This window comes from Aphidius gifuensis, linkage group LG2 (assembly GCF_014905175.1).
Source record: "Aphidius gifuensis isolate YNYX2018 linkage group LG2, ASM1490517v1, whole genome shotgun sequence".
NCBI lineage: Eukaryota > Metazoa > Arthropoda > Insecta > Hymenoptera > Braconidae > Aphidius > Aphidius gifuensis.
In genome coordinates, this window is record NC_057789.1 from 26008413 (window position 1) to 26031623 (window position 23211).

General features: G+C 24.4%; 9 protein-coding genes and 1 long non-coding RNA gene across 13 annotated transcripts in view; 4 read left to right on the top strand and 6 right to left on the bottom strand.

The window, feature by feature from the left end:
• The window catches only part of LOC122849863, a 66464-nt gene extending 65224 nt beyond the window's left edge, over positions 1 to 1240 (bottom strand). For all 4 annotated transcript variants that reach the window (XM_044148713.1, XM_044148711.1, XM_044148709.1 and 1 more), the window contains exon 1: positions 1207 to 1240. In XM_044148713.1, coding sequence (XP_044004648.1) covers positions 1207 to 1225 — 19 coding nt within the window. In that variant the 5' untranslated portion in view covers positions 1226 to 1240. The remainder of the gene's footprint in view (positions 1 to 1206) is intronic.
• Positions 1241 to 1329: 89 nt separating this feature from the next.
• LOC122849865 lies at positions 1330 to 3381 on the bottom strand. Its single transcript, XR_006373602.1, has 3 exons — positions 3142 to 3381; positions 2467 to 2596; positions 1330 to 2393 (listed from the first exon to the last, which is right to left on the bottom strand). It is a non-coding gene; the product is annotated as an uncharacterized LOC122849865 (long non-coding RNA).
• Positions 3382 to 3683: 302 nt separating this feature from the next.
• LOC122849866 (superoxide dismutase [Mn], mitochondrial) lies at positions 3684 to 4955 on the bottom strand. The gene is made up of 3 exons (XM_044148717.1): positions 4795 to 4955; positions 4365 to 4660; positions 3684 to 4289 (listed from the first exon to the last, which is right to left on the bottom strand). The coding sequence occupies exons 1-3, from the start codon at positions 4830 to 4832 to the stop codon at positions 3961 to 3963; spliced, it is 663 nt and encodes a 220-aa protein (XP_044004652.1). The 5' UTR covers positions 4833 to 4955; the 3' UTR covers positions 3684 to 3960.
• A 4548-nt stretch (positions 4956 to 9503) lies between these two features.
• On the top strand, positions 9504 to 10182 carry LOC122849867. Its single transcript, XM_044148718.1, has 2 exons — positions 9504 to 9625; positions 9775 to 10182. The coding sequence occupies exons 1-2, from the start codon at positions 9541 to 9543 to the stop codon at positions 10158 to 10160; spliced, it is 471 nt and encodes a 156-aa protein (XP_044004653.1). The 5' UTR covers positions 9504 to 9540; the 3' UTR covers positions 10161 to 10182.
• Positions 10183 to 10472: 290 nt separating this feature from the next.
• Positions 10473 to 12442, top strand: LOC122850666. Its single transcript, XM_044149797.1, has 4 exons — positions 10473 to 10652; positions 10724 to 11281; positions 11363 to 12280; positions 12407 to 12442. Exons 1-4 carry the CDS (start codon positions 10551 to 10553, stop codon positions 12440 to 12442), a joined length of 1614 nt encoding a protein of 537 aa, XP_044005732.1. The 5' UTR covers positions 10473 to 10550.
• A 329-nt stretch (positions 12443 to 12771) lies between these two features.
• Positions 12772 to 15229, top strand: LOC122849870 (tyrosine--tRNA ligase, cytoplasmic). Its single transcript, XM_044148720.1, has 5 exons — positions 12772 to 12894; positions 13311 to 13693; positions 13777 to 14462; positions 14528 to 14813; positions 14892 to 15229. The coding sequence occupies exons 2-5, from the start codon at positions 13317 to 13319 to the stop codon at positions 15148 to 15150; spliced, it is 1608 nt and encodes a 535-aa protein (XP_044004655.1). The 5' UTR covers positions 12772 to 12894; positions 13311 to 13316; the 3' UTR covers positions 15151 to 15229.
• A 99-nt stretch (positions 15230 to 15328) lies between these two features.
• Positions 15329 to 16156, bottom strand: LOC122849871 (DNA-directed RNA polymerases I, II, and III subunit RPABC2). Its single transcript, XM_044148721.1, has 3 exons — positions 15974 to 16156; positions 15731 to 15883; positions 15329 to 15650 (listed from the first exon to the last, which is right to left on the bottom strand). The coding sequence occupies exons 1-3, from the start codon at positions 16000 to 16002 to the stop codon at positions 15440 to 15442; spliced, it is 393 nt and encodes a 130-aa protein (XP_044004656.1). The 5' UTR covers positions 16003 to 16156; the 3' UTR covers positions 15329 to 15439.
• A 100-nt stretch (positions 16157 to 16256) lies between these two features.
• On the top strand, positions 16257 to 18974 carry LOC122849869 (protein dopey homolog PFC0245c-like). The gene is made up of 3 exons (XM_044148719.1): positions 16257 to 16421; positions 16502 to 17003; positions 17072 to 18974. The coding sequence occupies exons 2-3, from the start codon at positions 16524 to 16526 to the stop codon at positions 18668 to 18670; spliced, it is 2079 nt and encodes a 692-aa protein (XP_044004654.1). The 5' UTR covers positions 16257 to 16421; positions 16502 to 16523; the 3' UTR covers positions 18671 to 18974.
• Positions 18975 to 19950: 976 nt separating this feature from the next.
• Positions 19951 to 20907, bottom strand: LOC122849875 (rhomboid-related protein 4-like). Its single transcript, XM_044148726.1, has 2 exons — positions 20656 to 20907; positions 19951 to 20588 (listed from the first exon to the last, which is right to left on the bottom strand). Exons 1-2 carry the CDS (start codon positions 20776 to 20778, stop codon positions 19974 to 19976), a joined length of 738 nt encoding a protein of 245 aa, XP_044004661.1. The 5' UTR covers positions 20779 to 20907; the 3' UTR covers positions 19951 to 19973.
• Positions 20908 to 21016: 109 nt separating this feature from the next.
• LOC122849873 (F-box/LRR-repeat protein 7-like) lies at positions 21017 to 23068 on the bottom strand. The gene is made up of 3 exons (XM_044148724.1): positions 22954 to 23068; positions 21938 to 22864; positions 21017 to 21866 (listed from the first exon to the last, which is right to left on the bottom strand). The coding sequence occupies exons 2-3, from the start codon at positions 22849 to 22851 to the stop codon at positions 21446 to 21448; spliced, it is 1335 nt and encodes a 444-aa protein (XP_044004659.1). The 5' UTR covers positions 22852 to 22864; positions 22954 to 23068; the 3' UTR covers positions 21017 to 21445.
• Positions 23069 to 23211: the final 143 nt, after the last annotated feature.

The following is a 23211-nucleotide window of genomic DNA, read 5'->3' on the forward strand; positions in this document are numbered from 1 at the left end:
TTCAATCATATTTCAAGATGATAAATTAAATTGACATCTTGATTATTCCGAATATAATAAATTAGCTACATTTTTTTCCCCAACCAAATTAGCAAATAGCATATAATAAATATAATAAGTATATAAATTAATTAATAATTATCTTCAAATAAAATACGCGTTTCAGATAGATAAAAAAAAAATAATACAAATTTCGATTATTATCTAATTAAAGTGCAGTAGTAGAGCCACTGCAAAATAAAAAATAATAATAAATAAATGAGAAAAAATAAAAATAAAAATAAAACCATGTAATTCGTTATGATGAATATTGATATTTATAAATTTATTTTCAAATTATAAAAATTGTTTATAATGCGTATGAAAAAAAAAACAAAAAAAATTATAATTAATTCATATATATTTTAAATAATTGAAAACCATGGCGAAAAATAAAAATTAATAATAATTTAAAAAAAAAACAAAAAATTATGGAATGTAAAATCAATATGTTTGTTAAAATTTATAAAAAAATATAATGTGTTTTACAGCTAGATGACCAAGCCAGTAATTGGTTTACGTGCAACATTATGTAGATGATGAAAAAATTGAATTTCGAAAGACGAATAATAATGATAATGAAATTAAAAAAAAAACAAATAAAATATTTCAATTTAAATACTATACTAATTAATATTAGATATTTAATTATTATTGTAAATACCTATGCTTATTATGGACTGAACCAAAAGGCAAAGGTTTTAATGTTTATTGTAGACAGTATTCTTGAATAATAATAAATATTGTTATATCTATATAAAATAATTAATAACAAAATACAACAAGCAATGTGTTATTTTATTTGTTAAAATCATTTATTTTAAAAATTATTATTCAAGTTATCCCAAGTGGCATTTATTATACTCTAAATAAATTAATAAATAAATTTAAAAAATCTCAACTTCAAAAAGCGATATGAAAAAAACTATCTAACTAAACTACTTGGGGTTTTTTTTTATGTACACTGATATTTGTGAACATGATAACGATAAAAATATATGGGTAATCTAAACAGTAGTACAGGTTTTTTATTTAAAGCTAGCTATTAAAGCAAAATGACCTGGAGAGAGACTTTAAGGAGTTTTAAAAAATACAATCATCAAGTATAAATCAAGTAATATAAACCAAGATCATATATGAAATTACATTAATTAAATAAAATCCTACCTTTTAAGCGGATGTTCATCCTCCAACGGTGGTCATCAATATTGCTCTGGATACTGCAATCCATGAAGACCAGAGGATGCTACACTCCATGTAGTTCATGTGAGATGATTCAATCTGGTCATCAACAGGTTCAATGAACACACACACAAGCACTACACACACACTACACAAAACAAGGATCACTTTTCACTGCTTTTTTCACTATCACCACTTGTAAATGTACCAAAAAAAAAACACAACACAACACAACACATATTAACTTATACAGTTTATAAAGTACCTAATATCTCTTATAGGTATTAACTTGATGATAAACTATTTGACTCGATTATTTAAACATTATAATGAACTGTAATATTATATTTTTAAATATAGTCTATACTGTTATTATGATTTGCAAGTAGTTTATCCATTTCAAAAAGTCTCTAGTCTTCTTGGCTGGATTGATAATATACACGTTGTTGCTATAGCGGTAAACTCTTTGATGTGATGTAAACAAGGTCTTTGACAGAGGAGGCAAGCACTTTGATAGAGGCAGTTTATTCTGATGCTCTCAACTAGTCTAAGCAACTCTCTCAACATTGCTCAACATGTTGTTATTGATGGAGCAGTACCAGCACTTTACCAAAGACAATTTCAATAAAAATTGGCAAATGTTTAACAAGAACAACAACAACAACAACATTAACTGGTGCATTAGAGAGAGCATGAGAGTCAATATTACCAGCAGCATGTGATATTATTGGTTGCTCCAGTAAAAGATTGATAAATCATATTAGAAAACTCATGACATGTTGGATTTCATTTAAACTTGACATGTTTTGGATTTAATTGCACTTGCAATATGTAAATAATTGAGTAATAATTATTCATTGTCAGAGACTCATCATTGTTGAAGCAGAAGCTCATTTTGTTGCTGGTTCAAGTGTATCAGTATTTGATGATTGTTAAATTGTCAAATAGTTTATAAACAATTTAATTAATTTTTAAAGCACTTGATAAGACAAACTAAAACTTGCAACGTATACCACATAACACTTTCAACACTATAATCATTTTCTTGCTATTGTTTATGTTAGTTTTAAGCATTTAAGTAGTTGTTCACATTCTTATTTTTTCATTATGTAAATCTGATATTACGTGAATTGGCAAGAATAATGTTTTAGTCATTAATAAATTTGATGCAACTGTAATGATAAAATATAAAATTATTATCAGGAAAATATTTTTATTTATAAAAAATGAAATAAACCAACTCACTGTACTCAAAAATGATTTTGGCTTCAATGACAAACCAATTTAGTCCCTTGTTAAGTCTCATTTTTGATAATGTTGTTTGAATAATTGCATAAAAACGTCAAATACGTTCTCCATATTTTTTGTTATATAGCTGTAAAAAATAAAAATATTAAATAAACATTATTTTCATTCATTCATGAATATTTTTCAAATTGGAGTAATTATTATCAACAAAAAAATAATAAATAAAAGTGACATTATTAAATAAATAAATAAACAAATGATGATTAAACAAATAAATAAATAATAAATGTATAAAAAATAGTTAAATAAATAATAAATTAATAAATAGACAGTAAAAAATTGAGTCTAATAGTCAATAAATTGATACTAAAAACTGACAAATGAAAACCGACAAAGGAAAAATTGATATTAAAATATTTGACATTTTTTTTGATTATTATTAATAAAAAAATGATTGTTATACAATAATAATGCTACAACAATGCTATAAATATCAAAATTTTATAATTATTTATAAATAAATTGATAATCTCTTTGTCTTTGTTAAAAATGGCAATCTAACCTCAAATTGATAATTTTTTTTATGTCACAATTTATGATAAAAACTACGTAATTATGTTTGTTTATGTGCTAAATAATTAATAACAATGAAAAAACATAATATTTACATACCATTTGTTTATTATTTAACAAATAATAGACAAATTTTATCTTCCTTTGTAAGCTCCAAGAGTCATGACAGGTCTATTAATATTGGCTAAAATTCACAAAATTTCTCAATAAATTATAGCACATTTTGTTCAGAAAAATTTAATTAACCGATTTATTAACAATTTATAATTATTTAACAATTATTATTGCAAAAATAAGTGAAAAAAGTCACGACACTAAACGACACAGCTCCTCTCTCGAACAAAGCCACGCGCCATCTAGCTGACAAATTATGTACCAAAAGTAGATCTCTACTTAAAGATTACCATAGATTTTTATCAATTTTTATTTATTTATATAACAACAACAATAATAATAATAATAATAAATAATAATAAATATATGTAAAAAAATTAATTATAAACAAATTTTAACACTAAAATTCACTAATGGCCGACAAACGACCAAAAAGACGTTTGACATTTTTTTTTTAACTAAAGATAAAAAAATTGTGTCATTATTATTAATAATATTTATAAAAAATAATACGATTACGTAATAAATTTTAAAGACAACAAAAACAATTTTATTTATGCTGAATATTTAATTTTATTTGATAGAAAAAAAAACTCTATATTATTTTTTAAACATGGCTAGAAGAAAATCATGAATAATAGTTAAACATGTTGCATATTGTTTTAATTTAAATTTGCAAAAAGAAAATGTATCAAAAAGCTTTACAATATTTTTGAAATACATTTGTTTTAATTATATAATTATAAGTGATTATTAAGATCAACAAAAAAGTTGGCCAAGCTATGATAATAATTGATAAATGAATTAACATCCAACAGCTTTGTTGTATCTTTCACTGATGTCATTCCAATTTGCAATGTCAAATATAGCTTTGACATAATCTGGACGTACATTTTTGTATTGTAAATAATAAGCATGTTCCCAAACGTCAATACCAAATAATGGAATCAAACCAGTTGTTGCTTGAAGAGGATCTTGATTAGCACATGTTTTTATTTGTAATTTTTTATCTTTAGTGCTATAACCAAGCCAGCCCCAACCAGATCCCTGAATTCCAATTGTTGATTCAGAAAGACGTTTTTTCATCTCATCCAAACTACCAAAGTCTTGTTCAATCTTTTTCAATAATGTAGCTGTAAAAATTAGCAATTTATATTAACAAAATTATCTTGAAATTATTGTTATATTATTAAAATAATTCAACATACCATCAGGCTTGCTAGAATTTGGTGACAAATTACACCAAAATATCGAATGATTCAAGTGTCCACCACCATTAAATTTAATAGCAGGTGCAAGTGATATTTGTGTTGCAACATCACCTTTAACAACAGCTTCTTTTAATTTTTCCTCAGCAACATTTAAATTATTGACATAAGTTGCATGATGTTTTGAATGATGAAGCTGCATTATTTCAGCACAAATTATTGGTTCAAGTGCTTTGTAATCATATGGCAAATCTGGCAATGTATGTTTTAATCTAAAAATACCATCCTTGCTTTTTCTATAAACACAAAATTAAAATACAATTAGGTATAATTACTATTAAATTATGTAATGTATTGTTTTTTTTTGTTAATAATAATAAACAAAATAGTTTAATTTTTTTTTTTTAATTTAATTCGAGTATGTACTTACGGAATAACATAAGATATTGCACGTCTTGCAGCGAACATTTTAAATAATAAGACAAAGTTAAATTATTAATTATTAATTGATAATAAAAATATAAAATAAATGCGTATTGTACTATTGTAACTGGTTGACAAAAAATTATTTGTCAATAAAAAAATATGACGTTATGCAAGATAAATTATTGTTATTATTATAAACTCTGTTGATAAAATAGATTATCTATTCTATCAACAATATATTAAAAATAGAAAATTCAAATATAATTATAGGGAAATCATTACTTGTATTATCAATTAGCAGTTATATAATTTATTTACCTGAGAATTGATAAATAATTTTCTTTTCGCAACAAAAAGTGATGCATCACACCAGAAATATTTCAATCAGGTTTATTAAAACCTATAGGTAAAAATATTAATAGTAAAGTATGTTGTTGACTTTTTGTTATAAAGATAATATAACAATAATGAAAATTGAATTATAATAATAATAATTGTAAAAATTTATAATTCATAATATCTTCATGAATCGTCATAATTTGAAAAAATAAATTTTCTCAATTATTATTATTATTATAATTCAATTTTATTATTATTATTATTTAATCATTTTCTATAAGATTATAAACTTTCAATCGGAATTCATGATCATGATCACGCAATAGTTAAACAAAATATATACTATAGTTGTTATGTAAGTAAAAAACTGGCTCCAAAAATTTATCTCCTATACTTGCATAATTTATGATATATATGTATACAAAAATTTTAACATATTATATTATTTTTATTATTATTATTATTTAAAAAAGTTAGTGTATAAAAAAAAATGATTGAAAATACTTTATACTTTATTCTGAATGTTATCATATTATGAGTGATTTTTAAAAAATTGTTCTCATTGATTACTGGCAAAAATTTTCCTCCGATATTTCTCCGATTTTATACGCTGTATTTCCGCTGTTCTCCGTTTTTCTCTGATATTTTTATGTTTTTCTCCGTATTACTCTGATTTCCTCCGAATTTTTTCTCATTACTACATATTTCTCCGATTTACTCGGCTGTACTCCGAGGGTACAAGACATTAAATAAGATTTAAAATAATTATAAACCTGTTTCAACTAAAAATAAAATTTCGTCAATTAAAGCAGCACATAAATCATCAGCAAGTTCATTTGAATTATTGAAAATCCTTCAAAAATTAAAACACAAATATTGAAAAATAAAAATTTGCAACGTATCCCTAGATCTATATTATTTTTTAATGACTTTTGGAGTGTGCCCTATCTATGTATGACTAGTTCTCGCGCATGAGCCGAATGATCATTGTGATCTTCTGGATCTTCTGCCAGTTTCACACACGTGCTTTTATCATATGGTGATTTGTGACACCGAGTCTGACTGAGCCTTATTATTACGACATTACGTTTATAAAATAACTTTCATAGTTATTTATATTTTCGTTATAAATAATTAATATTAATAACTGTTTTATTATTAAAAAACAAATAAATAAATAAAAACAATGAATAGAAGTGTGAAAAATTCGTTGCGTCTTTTTGTTGGAGCAACAAAAAATGTTACAAGTAAAACAACAACATGGCAAAGATCAATGTGGCACATGGCTAAATGTTCAAATGATAGAAAGACCAATTTAATTGCTTTAACTAAGACACAGAATTTTTTAAATTATCAATTTAAAAGACGACAACATACTCTAGGTAATGAATAATACTTTTTTTTTTTTTTTTTAATATTTTAAAATATATAAGTACATATTGTCTTTTTTTTTAAACTTCTGAATTTTGAATAATTTTAATAAATGAGCCTTAACATAAATTACTAAATTATAATTTATTGTAAAAAAAAATATCAAGTATTATATATATTTTATAATTAAAAATATTTATTAAATTAATTTATATTAATTATTTATTTATTATTATTACAGCTGACAGCTCGAAGGAAGCTACAAAAATCAAAATACCAGAATACGATCAACCAAAACATGATGATGATGAAACGTAAGTCAAATATTGATCTATAATTATGAATTTTTTGTTTGTTTTTTTATTATTAAAATAAATTATTATTGCTAATAAAAAAATATAAATTATATTAATAATATTTTAATTATTATTTTACAGATATGAAAATGTTGTACCATTAAAAAGTAAACAAATATTTGCATCAGTTGATAAAAATGGTGAAATAATATTTAAAACAATAGAAGGTCATAGAATGTAAGCTGTTTATAAAGTTCATAATTTTTAATTAATTTTTTAATTATTTATTTACATCTCTAATAAAAAAAATATACATTATTAATAATATTATTATTATTAATTTACAGATTTGCAGCAGGCAATAAAATGCAAATACCAATTACCGAAGAAGTGTTTAAAAAATTAGGAAATGAAAGTAGCGTTAAAAAAGTAACTCCAAAAGATATAAAAAATGAACTAATAATGATTTTTTACAAATTAACATCATTTTTCATATTGTATTATATTTGTGATAAATTAATTCCTTTCAATAAACATGAATATGAAGAAAATGGTCCAAGACCAGTCCTTGTATATGAAGAAAATGGTCTAAGACCAGTCCTTGATATTTTCTCGAATGTAATATAAGAAAATATTAATTATTATTATAGTTTTAAATAAATAATATGTATGAAATAAATTATTAAAATATATTTAAGTTAATAATTGATATTATTTTTATTATTTTTAATTCCCTTAAATAATATTTATAAGATGGATCAATGTTCTTTGAATTCAAAATATCATTCAAAACTTTTTTAGCTGAAACATTTTTTATTAATGCCCAATCAGGCCCAAACGTTGTGAACGCTACCTTGCAGTTGCCGGCTAACTTCAAGGTGCACGTGGTTAAAAGAAATTTATTATGGAAATTGCAAAGTACCCCTAGATCTATTAATATATTTTTTAATGACTATCGGAACGTGCCCTATAGTTCTCACACATGCGCTAAAGATCTTCTGCCAGTTTCACACACGTGCTTTCATAATTCATTATTCCATTATTCTGTAGACACCGAGTCTGACTGAGCCTTTTAGTTTTATATACATATTGTTTAAATAATATTAATAACTATTTTTATTATTTAAAAGAAAAATTAATAAAAACAATGAGTGGAATTGTGAAAAATTCATTACTTCTTGTTGGGGCAACAAAAAATATTACAAGTAAAACAACAACATGGCAAAGATCAATGTGGCACATGGCTAAACGTTTAGATAATAGAAATAACAATTTAATTGCTTCAAGTAAAACACAAAATTTTGTTAATCATGGAAGTAAAAGACTACAACATTTTTTAGGTAATGAATAATATTTTGTTTACGTGCGTACTTATTTATATTAACTTTGAGTATTCATTTGTTTTTTTTTTTTTTTTTTTTTTTCATATTTTATTATTGTCAAAACGTTTATTTACAAATAGAATCAACAAATGTTTTATAAATAATTTCTTTTACATATTGTCTTTTTTTTAAATTTATAAGTTGAGTGAATATTAATTTAAATTGAACCTTCACATACCTAAATTACTAAAATATAATTTATTGGAAAAAAAAATATCAAATATTATATATATTTTATAATTAAAAATATTTATTTAATTAATTTATATTTATTATTTTCATGGAACTCAAACAGCTGACGATTCAAAAGAAGCTTGTAAACTAACAATACCAGAATACAAACCAAAAGTCGATGATGAAACGTAAGTCGAGTATTAATTAATCAATAATTTTAAACCTTTTTTATTTTTTTTTTTTAAATCTACGTATATATCTTGAATAAATTGCTAATAAAAAAATATAAATTATATTAATAATATTTTAATTTTTAATTATTATTTTACAGATATGAAAATCAACAATTGTTTGCATCAGTTGGCGATAATGGTGAAATTATCTTACAAACAAGAAAACGTGATGAAATGTAAGTTATATAAATTCATAATTTTTAATCAATTTTTTTTTTTATATCATTCATATTCTATTATTATTTTACAGTTTTATTGTCGATGAGCTGCGAATTACTGAAGAAGTGTTTAAAAAATTAAAAAATGAAATTGATGCTAAAAAAAATACTCCATATGCAAAAATAATTAACCTACTAACAAATTATTGGAAATTTACAGTTGTTTTTATATGGTTCTTCATTAAAAGGAATTTTAGTTCTTTTGGTGGATATGTATATGAAGAAAATGGTTTAAGACCAGTCCTTGATATTTTCTCGAATGTACTATAGGAAAATATTAATTATTATTATACTTTTAAATAAATAATATGTATGCAATAAATTATTAAATTATATCTAAGTTAATAATTGATATTTTTTATTATTTTAAATTACCTTAAATATTTATTTATTTTAATATTCATCTAAAAAATATTATATATTTTAAAATATTAAAATATATTCAATGTATTTTTAAATAATTTTTTTTATTTTTCTTTTTTTCAAGTTAGATATTTTAAAAAAACATTAAATAGTGAAAAAAAAAATTCATGTAAAATGTGATTATTTATATTTTTATATTTGTCATTTTATGTGCAATAAAATATTGTCACCGCATACCACTGATAAAAAAATCCAACACATAAAAAATATTATTTTTTCATATCGACATTCTAGTTGATTCTTCAGCATTGTAAAGGCTCAAAAAAAAAATAAAAAAATAATATTTAAATTCGTTTCAACAACAAGATATTACAATGAATTATTATTTCATAATTTTTTGGACATCTTATATTTTTCTGCAATCATCAGCTGAACCTACTCACCGTTACAAGCCCCAATGTACGTATCAAATTTAAAATCAATGAATTTTATCAAAATAAAATTATAAATAATCAGTTATTAAATAATTCAACTCGATATTTATTTTTTCTATTGTTATTTTATTTTTTAAAAAGAAATATATGTTTATATTATTTTTTATTTATCAGGTAAATACAATGAGCAGGATCTTACTGTGACAGGAAGTATTGGAAAACCACTTGCTATAAATGTTTTACCACCAGCATTTGATGAGGTAATTTTAAAAAGTTGTCAGTTTGATGAAGAATCTCATTACGATAATGGATATTACGACATTGATCAAACTTATAATAGTTTGACACATGGAACATATGCTGAAAAAATAAATTTTACATCACTGCAAGAAGCAAAATCTTGTTCATTTATAATAAAAAGTCTAGATGAAAGTTTCATCGGCAGATGGATTATCAAAACAAGATTTGATGGTATAAATAAATCCAAACAAAAAATATGGGGTGAGAAGGATGATCGTGTTGAAATAATTGATAAAAATAAACCAAGAGAAGATTTATAATTATTTAAAAATTATATAAATAAATGACCATGAAATTTAATATTGTAAAAGATATAAAAAATTATCTACAGTCATAAAAAATAATATTGTAAAAAAAAAAAAATGTTATTTGAAATTTAAAAAATAAAAATAATAAAAAAAAAATTTATTTATCTGTACCTCTATATTTTTTTTACGATTTAACATATTTTTCTTTTTAAAAATTTAAATTCCCAGATGGTAGTGCCATCTACTTGAACTAAAGAAGAAAAAAAAAAAATAAATAAATAAATAAAATAATAAGGTGTGTGTGTTTATGATGAAGAAAAAATAAAAACGTAAACAAACAATTATAAAATATATTTTATTTTCTCATTTAGTTGTTAACAGTTGTTAAATTTACAAGAAAACATGAACGTGTCAAGTTTAAATGATGGTGGATCATCAAAATCAGCAAAAAGAAAATTCATGCAATGGGCATCAAAATGGTTTTACGCTGAAATTCATGATGATGTACGTATAATTAAACTTCATATAAAATAAATAATATTATTGTGTATAAATAATTGTGTTAAAATTTTTAGGAACAAATAAAACCAGATACACCAAGTTTAATATGTCTTTTACAATCAATTGGTTTTCAATTACGTAAGTTTGAAAAATCCGAAGATTTTTTTGATTATCCAGTTGATGAATCAGTGAGAATAATATTGGAATGTGGTAGCTCAAGAATGAAAGCTGTTATGGAATTAAATGATGTTAAATGTCAATGTCCATGTACTGATGATCCAAAAAATATATCAATGTGGAGTGTCAGTGGAATCACACCAACTGGAAGTACAGATAGTATCAATAAAATTGAAGAAAGTGGAAGTAATTTACTTCCACGTGTATCAAAAGATACTCGTCAAATGATTCACGATGTTACTCACTGTTTGTTCAATACAATTAATCATAAAAATGGTAATGATTTTAATGATGGTATGTTTAATAAAAAAAGAACAAGTGCATCATACAATGATTTATCAAAAGCAGCATTGTCAAGTTCATTCACCAATTCACGTGGTCATACTAATCCAGAATTTGCATTGTTAAAGCTTTGTGCATTAAATAATTCTACAACTTCTTTATCAAGACTTGGTGTAAGTAAAATATAATCATTAAATTTATCATAAAATTAATTAATAACTACTTATAATTTATGTTTTATTGTTTGTTGATAGAAACCATTGCAAGATGAAAGAAGAAAAACAATTAGTGGAAATATACCAAATATTCAAATTGACAGAGTAATTGATCCACTTGCTCATCAAAATAACTGGATATCAAATTCCAGTAGTTATCAAGTTGCTCCACCAGAATCACCAAAAGTTATTAAAACTTCACCTGGTACTGTTAAACAGTTATGCTCTGTATTTGATGGTAATAATGAACTATTAACCATGGCTGAATGTTTGAAAAGAGCAAAATATTATATTGAAAAAGTACAATCATTTGATTGTAGCTCAAATGAATCATCTGCAATTGTTCATCATGATGATGATGGTGATGATGATGTGTTTGTTAAGCCAACAATGCCACCACCAAAAACAACACAAGCTCGTACAACTACTGCTGTTAAAAAAATATTAAATACAACAATAACAAGTCCAAGTAGTAGTTTATCAAGTAGATTATCAGCTCAAAGTAAATTATCAGCTCAAAATAAATTATCAACTCAAAATAAATTATCAACTCCAAATAAATTACAATCACGAAAAAGTATTGGTGATATTGATAGTAATAAAAAAATACTTGTTAAACAAGTTTCAGAAAGAGTTAAAAATACTTATGGTTTATCATCATCATCAATTGATTTAACAGCATTAAAATCATCAAAAAATTCAAGTATTTTAAAACGTCCAAAATTAATTAGAACAAGTACACAAACAAAGATTGGTTCATCTGTTTCAACTTTAACTAAAACTAAAATTTCACCAATTAAAACAACATATAAAGCATCATCAAGTTCATTTGGTTTATCAAAAACACGTGGGCAATTTACATCAGCATCAACAAGTCGTTTAGCATCACCAAAAATTCATACATCATCAAATGTTAAAACTACAACAGCTTCTGTTAATTCAGGTATTAAAAAAACAGCTAATTTATCAACCAATGAATCATCAAAAATTAAAAATACAAATATTGAAAAACAAAAATTTGGATATGTTAAAAGTAGAAGTTAAATTATTTTCTGTATTTTTTTTTTCTTGTTTTACAAATAGTTGGTTAATCATGTTATATTTTTATTTTATTATTAAAAAAAAATTGCCATTATCATTTTGCTAGATAATTAAAATAATTAAAAATTTATATTTAAATATTTCTATGTTTTTTGTTGAGATAAAAAAAGTAGCAAAAATGAAGTATAATTATTAAAATATTTATAACTAAAATAAGTTTGTTTTTTATGAATTTTCTAAATAAAATTTATTGTTAAAAATTTGTCATTTGATGTAAACAATTAATTATTTATTTTTCTTCAAGTATTTTTTATCATTTTCATCTGAGTTTTATTTTCTTGAGTGGTTTTTTATTTTTCAAACGCCTGTGTCCATTCCATCTCTTTTTTTTTATCCATGTTGTCCTCTCTCTCTTTTCTGTAATCGTCATCTTGACTCCTCTCTTTGATACTCGCAAAACTCAGTCATATTGAGTCATATCAACCGGGAGAAACGCAGAGAAACAGCTGGATCACAAGCTCCATCAATTTGTAAGTTGATTATTAAATTATTCTAAAATAATACCACTTGAATCCATCAACAAATTATCACCCAATTTTCAATAAACAAAATTTATTTAATGTCAACAATCCAACATACTTATAACCTCCAAAATAATACCTCAAAACTTATCAAATAAAAAATAGTAAATATATTTTTACTTAAAATTAATTTTAAAAATAAAATCAGTATATTTTTTATTAACATAAAATCATTAAAATAACATGAGCTTTATTATTTTTTTTCATCCAAACCATTGATGATTTACTCTCTTTTTTAACAACAAAATAAATCAATTGTTTTGCAATTTTTTGACAGCAAAACACGTGTAAACTGACTGATAAAAATAGAATATATTATTTTCTTTGAACAATTAAAAAAATCATTAATTTATTTTTATCAACAGAAGAGTATGACTCCATTAACACCCGAAGAAAAACATCATCTCATAACGAGAAATTTAGCTGAGTGGCTTGGTGATGAAAAACTCAAGACAATATTAAAAGAAAGAGATTTAAAATTATACTGGGGTACAGCAACAACTGGTAAACCTCATATTGGTTATTTCACACCAATATCTAAAATTGCTGATTTTTTAAAAGCTGGAGTTGAAGTTACAATATTATTTGCTGATTTACATGCATATTTGGACAACATGAAAGCACCCTGGGAATTATTAGCACTCAGAGTTGAATATTATGAAGCTGTTATTAAAGCTATGCTTAAATCAATTGGTGTACCACTTGATAAATTAAAATTTGTCAAGGGTACTGATTATCAATTATCAAAGTTAGTTTATAATTTAATTTATTATTTATCATAATAATTACATCATCAACATAATTATCATTAATTTTATATTTTTTTTTTAGAGAGTACACTTTGGATATGTATCGTTTAAGTTCAACAGTAACTGAGCATGATGCTAAAAAAGCTGGCTCTGAAGTTATTAAACAAGTTGCAAGTCCATTTTTATCTGGTTTATTATATCCAGGTCTTCAAGCACTTGATGAACAATATTTAGGTGTTGATGCACAATTTGGTGGTGTTGATCAAAGAAAAATATTTACATTTTCTGAAAAATATCTTCCAGCTCTTGGTTATGAAAAAAGAATACATTTTATGAATCCAATGATACCTGGTTTAGCTGGTGCTAAAATGTCATCATCAGAAGAAGATTCGAAAATTGATTTACTTGATAATGCATCAGCTGTTAAAAAAAAGTTGAAAAAAGCATTTTGTGAACCTGGTAATATTGTTGATAATGGAATATTAGCATTTTCAAAACATGTTATATTTCCATTGATGAAAGAAGGTGATCAATATCTTGTACCAAGACCAGATGATTTTGGTGGTGATATTTTATTTGATACATATGAAGAACTTGAAGCAGCATTTGCTAAAGAAGTCATTCATCCAGGTGATCTTAAAGGTGCTGTTGAAATTTACATCAATAAATTATTGGATCCAATACGTAAGGTATTTGAGAGTGATCCAAAATTAAAGACTCTCAGTAACAAAGCATATCCACCACCACAAAAAGAAAAAAAACAACCAAGTAAGTTATTGAAATAAATAAAAGATTATTCATTATTTATGTTTAATTAAATTGTTTTTTTTTAGATCCCAAAAATGCTCCAGCTAATCAAAATACTGAAATTGAACCATCTAGACTTGATATAAGAGTTGGAAAAATTGTTGAAGTATCAAAACATCCTGATGCTGATTCATTGTATATTGAAAAAATTGATCTTGGTGAGGAAAATGGTCCAAGAACAATTGTCAGTGGTCTAGTTAATTTTGTACCAATTGATGAAATGAAAGACAGAATGGTTGTTGTATTGGCTAATTTAAAACCAGCAAATCTTCGTGGTGTTTCATCACATGGAATGGTTCTTTGTGCCTCAGTGTAAGTTGCTATAAATAAATTGAATATTTATATATTTTTTTAACTAAACTAAAATTGTTTTTTATTTTAAATCTTTAGTGATGGAGAAGAACGTAAAGTTGAACCAATTCGTCCACCAACTGATTCTCAACCTGGTGAAAAAGTACTTGTTGAAGGTTATGAAACTGGAAATGCAGATGAAGTTTTAAATCCAAAGAAAAAAGTATGGGAAAAACTTGCTGTTGATCTTGTTGTTAATTCTAATGGTGAAGCTTCATGGAATGGCAATCTTTTATTAACAACATCATCAAAAGGAAAATTAACTGCTGACAGTTTAAAAAATGTCCCAATTAAATAATTCAAAAATTTAATAACATTTTTTTAATAAATAAACATCAAGAATAAATTATCTTCAATAAAAACTACTTTTTTCTTTTTATGCTAGGTTTTTTTTTATTTTAAAATTAAAAATGAATTGTTGATATAAGTTTGCAAGTTTTTTTGTACCTGGTGATGGATAAATATTATGTGATGACATTTTAATATAATTATTTTCAATTAATATTTATTTCTTAAGAATACAGAGTTAAAAATATAAGCTTGGAATAGATCAAATCATTGTATTATAATTGGAGAGATAAAATGAATTAATGATCAATTATAATTAGCTCATCAATGCCCCAATCTTCGTAGCTGTTGTCTGGAAGATATCGTCGAATGACAATTGGTATTTTACGTTGTTTAAGCTCTTTTTGAGCAATTTGTAATGGATCTGTTTCTCCCTCAAGCTCAACCATAACTGGAGCACACATGGCTATTTGAAGAGCTCTAGTACCAAGAACTCTTGCACGTTCATATCTGAATAAAATAAATAAACAACAATTTAATTATATTCATATGGTAAATAAATTCAATATTATTGAATTAAAATTACTAACTTTGTCATGTACTTGGTAGTAATTCTCTTTGATTTTTGTACACCCCCTGAGACTTCACCAGGTGCTAAAAGCTCAAAAGTTTCACCTTCTTCTTCTTGTGCTTCTAATTCAATATTATCATCATCATCTGCATCATCAAAGTCATCAACAACACTGTAAATTTAAATTACATTATTAATTATTTAAATTAAAAATTTTATTTGTTCTAGAACAATTTTTTAAGGTTATAAAAATAATACTTACTCATCTCCTTCAAAATCATCATCTGCCATTATTAATGTTTAACTTTTAAACGACAATAATAAATAAATAACACTATAGATTGTTATAATTGATGGTTTTATCAATTATTTACTTGTATTTTTTATTTATAAAGATTTTAATGCAAGCCTCTATTTTGTTGTTTTGGATTTTATTAAAAAATGTGGATTAAAAAAAAAACAGAGTACGCCATTTGTACAATGATTGACCAATGAAAACACAGAAAAACATTATGCCATGTTTACATTAAGCTGATTTTTTTACAAGTCGCAATCATGGATATTCTAATAAATCTTGTTGATAATTTTTATTGCTCAAACTCGCACGTTTTTGTTGGACACTGTTAAACACGTGTTGATATATTTAATCCTATTGTATAAACAATTTATCATTGTCATTGGCTTTCAAGCTGTTGTTATTCAACACAGAGGTAATTTTGTTGTTGTTGTTGTTGTTTTTTTGTATTCAATTAAATTTACAATCAACTTGATTATTGTTATTTTTTTTCAGAGCTAAAAAATATTAAATAATCATGAGAGAAGATGATGAGCCAGCTTATCCATGTGATAGCAAATCAATGCTAGACAGAAAACCTTATACAGACAGAAAACCTTTTATGGACACTAAACCTGATGTTAAACCATCATTTGATAGAAAACCATATATAAAAAGAGAGGATGATGATGATGATCTAGAAAGAATAAAACCAATATCTTTACTTCATGAAATGTGTGCTAAAAAAGCTATGAAAGAACCAAAATGGACATTAACACAATGCTCAACAAATAGCTGTGGTAGTATTCCAGTATTTACTTATGAAGTTGAAGTTGCTGAACTTAATTTAAAAGCAACTGGTACAGCTAATAAAAAAAAAACAGCAAAACATACAGCTGCACAAAATATGTTGTTATTAATCACAACTAAAATTGATGAAAAAACATTAGCTAAAAAAATTGCTAAACCATCAATAATATCAGAAACATTTTTTGAAAATTTTGTTGGTTCATTGCAGGTAAATTAAATATTATATAATAAATCAAACTAAACAATTTAATAATTTTTATGTATTTAATTTTACAGAGATTATGTGGAATAAACAGATGGAAAACTCCTCATTATACAGTACCAAAACAAACTGGTCCACCTCATTGCAGAGCATTTATTTGTTCTTGTACTGTTTTTATAAAACATCCAGGTGGAAAAATTGATGAAATAAAATCTGAAGGTATTGGTATATCAATGAAGCTATCAAAACAAGAAGCTGCTAAAAATATGAGAAAGATATTAATTGAAAAGGAGCCTGATTGTGAAGATCCAGAAAGAGATTTAACAAAAGAAGAAAATGAATTTAAAAAAGAATCAGTTAAACCAGAACTTGTACCTTTTACTAAACCAGCTGATGTTGAAGAGTATGATGAGAATGAAGATTTTGCAAATCAAAATAGTTCAAATAATAATTACTTAGTACAAGGTGAATGGGAAACAACTGAAGCATATGAAGAAAGAAAAAGACAACATGAATCATTTAGACAAACTGATGAGCCAAGTAATGTTAAAAGTGAATCAATTAAAACAGAGCTCGTACGTTTTACACAACCAGCTGATGCTGAAGAATATGATGAAGAGGAAGATGCAGCAAATCATAATTATTCAAATAATAATTTTCAAGCACCAAGATCATTTGAACAAACTGATGAATCAAATAAAACGAGTAATGTTAAAAAAGAACCAGTTAAAGCAGAGCTTGTACGTTTTACACAACCAGCTGATGCTGAAGAATATGATGAAGATGAAGATTTGGCAAATCAAAATTATTTAAATAATAATAGTAGTAATACACAAAATTATAATGTTGAAACACCAGAATCATTGGAAACAGAAGACAGAAGAAGAGCACAAGAATATCTTGAACAAATTGAATCATTAAATAATATTGAAATGAATACAGAAGAAGAAATATTTCCATTAAATGAAACTAATAATGTTAGAATAAAAACTGAAAAAATAATAACAAACAATGACAATGATTATAATGACAATACACCTGAATATGTGAATCAAAATAATACTGTTAATATTAAAGTTGAAAGAGATGATCCAGAGAGTGATGATGACTATTGTGAAATAATAACAGAACATATACTTCCAGATGATCATGAAATGGAAGTTGATGGTACAATTTCAATGGATCAAAATAATTCAAATATACAACAAGACTTGCAAAAAAAATTACAAGTTAAAATTGAAAATATACCAATAAAAAAAGAACATGTTATTGTCAATTTAAATGATGATAATTTAATTGAAACAGAGTCAACAAATTGTGTTAAAAAAATATCAGAATTTCATTATTCAATGTTGACAAATTATGGTGTTGATATGAGAGATGATATACTTGATAAAATACGTAAAATGATTATGAGAATAGTAGCATCTGGTAAAATTCAAGAGCCAAATTTTATTGATTATCAAATAATTTATCTTGATGAAATAATGTCAGCTATTGGTGTTGATGTTAATCACAATGTTTTTGTTGGATATGATGGATCATATATTATGGTCATTAATGCTACGACAATACCTGAAATTATTGAAACTGAAATTGGCAAGGATAAATCTGGTTTTGGTACAAATGCATTCTTTAAAGTTGTTGAAAGAATTAAAAGTCTTCTTAAATAAATTATATATATTTATTAATTTATTTACTTTGTTCTACATTAAATTAATTAATATTTTACGTAGCATTAATTGTTAATTATTGTTAATTATAATTTTTCAATGTCATTTAAATTTTTTATTGAATCGTTGAAAGATATTCAAGTTGTTTATTTGATGATGAAATATTTAGATCATTGTAAAATTTATGCACAACACTGAATAGATATAACTGTGAAGCTGTAAAATCAAAAATCAAATGAAAAATATATTTTTTCATGTTTATTTATAAGAAAAATAATTAGTTATTTACAAAAAAAAAAAAACATACCTGATGAAATGGTAAAGCAAATTGATTGTACAATCATTGGATTATTATCAACAGATTCTTTTGTATTATTTTCATTTGAAATAAATAATTCAATGAATAATAAAATTGGAAGCCAAATGTAAATAATCATTGTGGTAAATTTGAAACACAACCATGGAAATGCAAAAGATGGTTTATTCTAAAAATTAAGAAACATAAAAATTACTTGATTGATAATCGTTAATATTAAATGAAATTTAATTAAAACTTACAAACACAGCACTGTACAACAATAGCACAGGTATAATAAAAAATGATATTCTAATTAAAAAACCATTATATGAATATTCAAGATAAACTGTTGAAAAAGTTGTAAAAATAACATTGAAATATAAATTTTCAATTAATGCTGAATTTTTAAAAAATTCAGTTATCAAAAGAATTATCTAAAATAAAAAATTATTAGTTTAATAATTAAGTTTTTCGTTTATATAAATTTAATTAATTAATTTTTATTAACTCACTATTGAAATCACAGCAATGAAAATTGTTTGAGTTTGAAGATTCATCTTTTTTTTTTTTTTTTATCATCTATAATTTTGTATTAAAAAAAAATAATTAATAAATTATAATTTGCAAATAATATTTATTATTTTTTAATATTAATTGACCAACAGTTTATCAAAAAAATTATCAAGACTTTTTCATTGATTATTAGCAAAATTAAATATTTTATTACACAGCTTTGTTTACAAAAATAAATATTTATTTACAAAGGATAAATTAAACAACAAAAAACATTTTTTATTATTTAAAAAAATATGAAAACAATTACCCAATAATTTAAGAATAAAAATTTTCATTTCCCAAGACTTGTTTTATTTTTGAAAAAAAATATAAAAACAAAATCTTTAGAATATTATAAACCACCCACTATAAGTCTTCCAGGAAGCCAAATTATTTATAAAATTATTTCAATATTTATTAATAAAACTCACAAATAAATTCACGAAAAATCTAAAACCATGATCTTCGTCTGTAGAATGGTTCTTCATGAATAATTGGTTTACCAGTTATTGAATAGATTATATTATCAATATAAGTACCAATGAATGTGTAGCAATAAATACATCCAACTAAAATACCACCAAGATGTCCAACAAATGATGCATTTGGTACTAATAAATGTATTAATATTAGCTCAACCCAAACAGCAATTTTACTTGGTACACGAAAACCACCAACGTCATGTAATCTATCACGTTCTTCACATATAACAATAACTTTAAGAGCAAATAAAACAGCCGAAAAACCAATAGCACATGTTGTATAATAATTCCAATCAGCTGTTATTTGCATCAATCCATATGACAAAGCAACATACATTGTACTACAACCAAGTGACAGTATACCAATTAGTATACCAAAATTTATTGAATAATATTTTGGCTCCAGGTATCCACCTTTTAATATAAATGATACCATATTATAATAAAGATGCATATCAGATCCATGCTCAAAATTTGATACCACAAATGATCTCCAATCTTTATTTTTTATTATTTTTAATGCTGATATACAAACATCCTCAGAGTTCCATGGTACCTGGATCAATCCAACATACAGTAGTGCCTGTAAAATTTAATTAATTAATTAAATGTCTTGTTTTAGATGATTAATTTTTTAATTATTTAATTACCTGGCCAATGACACCAATTAATGTTACTGGTGGTATTTTGTCAAGTCCATAATTCATTGCTTGCATTCCTAATAAGTAAATGCCATATTCAAGACCTTGATTTCTTCTTCTTGTGTTTCTCATTTTTTTAACTTATTAATTATGATCTTGATTATTATTTTATTAAATGTTATTAATATTATTTTTAGGTTGGTTTAGCTACTTTATTATGATTTTTTTGTTGTGATTTTGTGGACTGACAGTTGTATATATTCAAGAAAGTAAATACTAGAACTTTCTCGTTTGAAACACACGTGGCCCAATCAGGTGTGTGTCGTGTTTAATTATTATATTTATTTTAATGAATAAACATGAAATAAATTTCAAAAATAATTATTAAATAATCAACTTTAATAAATTTTTTATTCAACTATTTCACAATAATAATATTATCAATAAATGTCTACTTAAAATTTTTAACATTTTGCTAATAATCAATTATTTTACCTAATTGAAAAAAATAAACATTGTTACAAGAAAAATTTTGATTATAAAAATATTAAACATTATAATTATTTATAAAAATTTTTCTAAATGTAGATAACTTTTTTTTTTCTTTTAAAATAACTACTAAATATATAGTTATTAATTTTTTTTAGTATAAAAAATAAAAAAAAATAATTTATCAATAAATTAATTTATAATTTCAATTTGATTAGAAAAAATTAAATTACTTTCTATTTAAAAAAATCATAAATTGTAATAAAAAAAAAATGTTAAATAAAAACTATTTAATTATTGGAAATAATTGTCAGCTTGAAAATCCTGGATTTGTGTGTTCAATAACACAACGACGACAATAACTTTTAACAGCTCTGTATCCAATTTTAGTAATTCTTGGACATTCACCAATGTTAAGTTGTCTCAATCCTCTGATATAATAAGCAATTGACTCAAGTCCAGTATCAGTAACCCGATCACATCCACAAATTGATAATTTTTTTAAATTTGGACAACCAGTTGACAATGCCTCAAGTGTAACATCACCAACATCACATTTACCAATATCCAATGCACGTAATCTTGGACAACCTCTTGTAAGTGCAACTGTTGCTGTATCACTTAATGCTTCACAACCACGTGCATTTAAATATCTTAATTTATAACAATGTCTAGCAACAACTAACAGTCCAGCATCAGAAACACGATCACATTTACCAACTGATAAATATCTAAAAAAACAAAATAAAACAAACATTAAATCAATTGACAATTTTATTTAACATGTCACGAAATTAATTACCTCAATGATGGACCAAGTCTAGCAGCAAGTTCTCTAATACCAAAATCAGTAATTTTATTACAATCAGAAACAGATAATTGTCTCATTGAACAACAATAAGATGCAACAGAAACAAGACTTGCATCAGTTATTTTAATACATCTTCGTAGATATAAAAATTCTAAATTTGGTGTTTTTGATAATGTCATAACAAGACCAGAATCATCAACACAATGACAATCACTTAAATCAAGTGATTCTAATATTGTTGTACCAATTTGTGAATATACTCTTGTAACATAAATACAACCAGTTAAATCAAGTTCTTTTAAATATTGACAATTATCAAGTATTGTTGTAATATCATTGTCATTTAATTTACGTGAATTTCGTAATATTAATGATGTTAAACTTGTAAATTTAAGTAATGTAAATATATTTGTAAAATTTGTTGTTCCTTCAATATTAAGTCGTTTAATATATGTATGACAACCACGTATTGCAATTGATTTTAATGCAATTATTGGATTATGAGTTTTAATTTCAATATCACGCCATAATGATGGATGCCAAGCAATTTCCCATAATCTATGACATGTTTGTGATAATCTACAACGTTCTCTTGTACTTAGCCAACTAAATATTTTTAATAATATATTGTCATCTAGCTGCAGTAGACCAACATGATGATGATGATGATGATAATGTTGTTGTTTTTTATGTTGATATTGTTGTCTTGTTGAATGTAAATTTGATGAACATGGTGATGATGATGAACGATAAGGATTATTAGTATTATTATCAAGAGTATGATAACCAAGATCAATTGAATCAGGTGAATAAAGTGAGAGCTTTTGAAGTTGATGATTAATTACTCTATCAGTGGGGCTCTGATCACCGAAAGATGACAACAATAGTGAGCATGGACTATCCATTCCATTATTTTAACTGTTAAAAAAAATAAAACATCAATTTTTTAATTATTAATTTACTTGAAATAATTATTAATTTGTTAATTTTATTATATTAAAACTAACTTGAATAACTTGATGTATAATAATCACAGCCAATGCATGACATTATAATGAAAATATTTCATCACAATCACCACCATCTTGATCTTTAAAAAATTCCAAATCAATAAAATACCAGGCAGTCTGGAATGTGGTCTCCAACTTCATCCAGGTTAAATCTCCACGGGGTCTTAAAATTGTCTCCAATATATTGTACAATATTAAAAGCACAAAAGATCTAATTTAAAATTAATAACTTTTTTTTTTTTTTATAAAATAAAG

Coding starts and splice junctions, on each gene's coding strand:
- LOC122850666 (XM_044149797.1), top strand. CDS start 10,551: ATGAACGTGTCAAGTTTAAATGATGGTGGATCATCAAAATCAGCAAAA. Junction 11,282..11,362: donor CTTCTTTATCAAGACTTGGT/GTAAGTAAAATA, acceptor GTTTGTTGATAG/AAACCATTGCAAGATGAAAG. Junction 12,281..12,406: donor ATTCAGGTATTAAAAAAACA/GCTAATTTATCA, acceptor TTTTACAAATAG/TTGGTTAATCATGTTATATT.
- LOC122849875 (XM_044148726.1), bottom strand. CDS start 20,778: ATGAGAAACACAAGAAGAAGAAATCAAGGTCTTGAATATGGCATTTAC. Junction 20,589..20,655: donor TAATTGGTGTCATTGGCCAG/GTAATTAAATAA, acceptor TAAATTTTACAG/GCACTACTGTATGTTGGATT.
- LOC122849869 (XM_044148719.1), top strand. CDS start 16,524: ATGAGAGAAGATGATGAGCCAGCTTATCCATGTGATAGCAAATCAATG. Junction 17,004..17,071: donor ATTTTGTTGGTTCATTGCAG/GTAAATTAAATA, acceptor TTAATTTTACAG/AGATTATGTGGAATAAACAG.
- LOC122849867 (XM_044148718.1), top strand. CDS start 9,541: ATGAATTATTATTTCATAATTTTTTGGACATCTTATATTTTTCTGCAA. Junction 9,626..9,774: donor TCACCGTTACAAGCCCCAAT/GTACGTATCAAA, acceptor TTTATTTATCAG/GTAAATACAATGAGCAGGAT.
- LOC122849866 (XM_044148717.1), bottom strand. CDS start 4,832: ATGTTCGCTGCAAGACGTGCAATATCTTATGTTATTCC. Junction 4,661..4,794: donor GCAATATCTTATGTTATTCC/GTAAGTACATAC, acceptor TTGTGTTTATAG/AAAAAGCAAGGATGGTATTT. Junction 4,290..4,364: donor AAATTCTAGCAAGCCTGATG/GTATGTTGAATT, acceptor TAATTTTTACAG/CTACATTATTGAAAAAGATT.
- LOC122849873 (XM_044148724.1), bottom strand. CDS start 22,851: ATGGATAGTCCATGCTCACTATTGTTGTCATCTTTCGGTGATCAGAGC. Junction 21,867..21,937: donor AGACTTGGTCCATCATTGAG/GTAATTAATTTC, acceptor TTGTTTTTTTAG/ATATTTATCAGTTGGTAAAT.
- LOC122849871 (XM_044148721.1), bottom strand. CDS start 16,002: ATGGCAGATGATGATTTTGAAGGAGATGA. Junction 15,884..15,973: donor GATGATTTTGAAGGAGATGA/GTAAGTATTATT, acceptor TTAAATTTACAG/TGTTGTTGATGACTTTGATG. Junction 15,651..15,730: donor ACTACCAAGTACATGACAAA/GTTAGTAATTTT, acceptor TATTTTATTCAG/ATATGAACGTGCAAGAGTTC.
- LOC122849870 (XM_044148720.1), top strand. CDS start 13,317: ATGACTCCATTAACACCCGAAGAAAAACATCATCTCATAACGAGAAAT. Junction 13,694..13,776: donor ACTGATTATCAATTATCAAA/GTTAGTTTATAA, acceptor TTTTTTTTTTAG/AGAGTACACTTTGGATATGT. Junction 14,814..14,891: donor ATGGTTCTTTGTGCCTCAGT/GTAAGTTGCTAT, acceptor TTAAATCTTTAG/TGATGGAGAAGAACGTAAAG.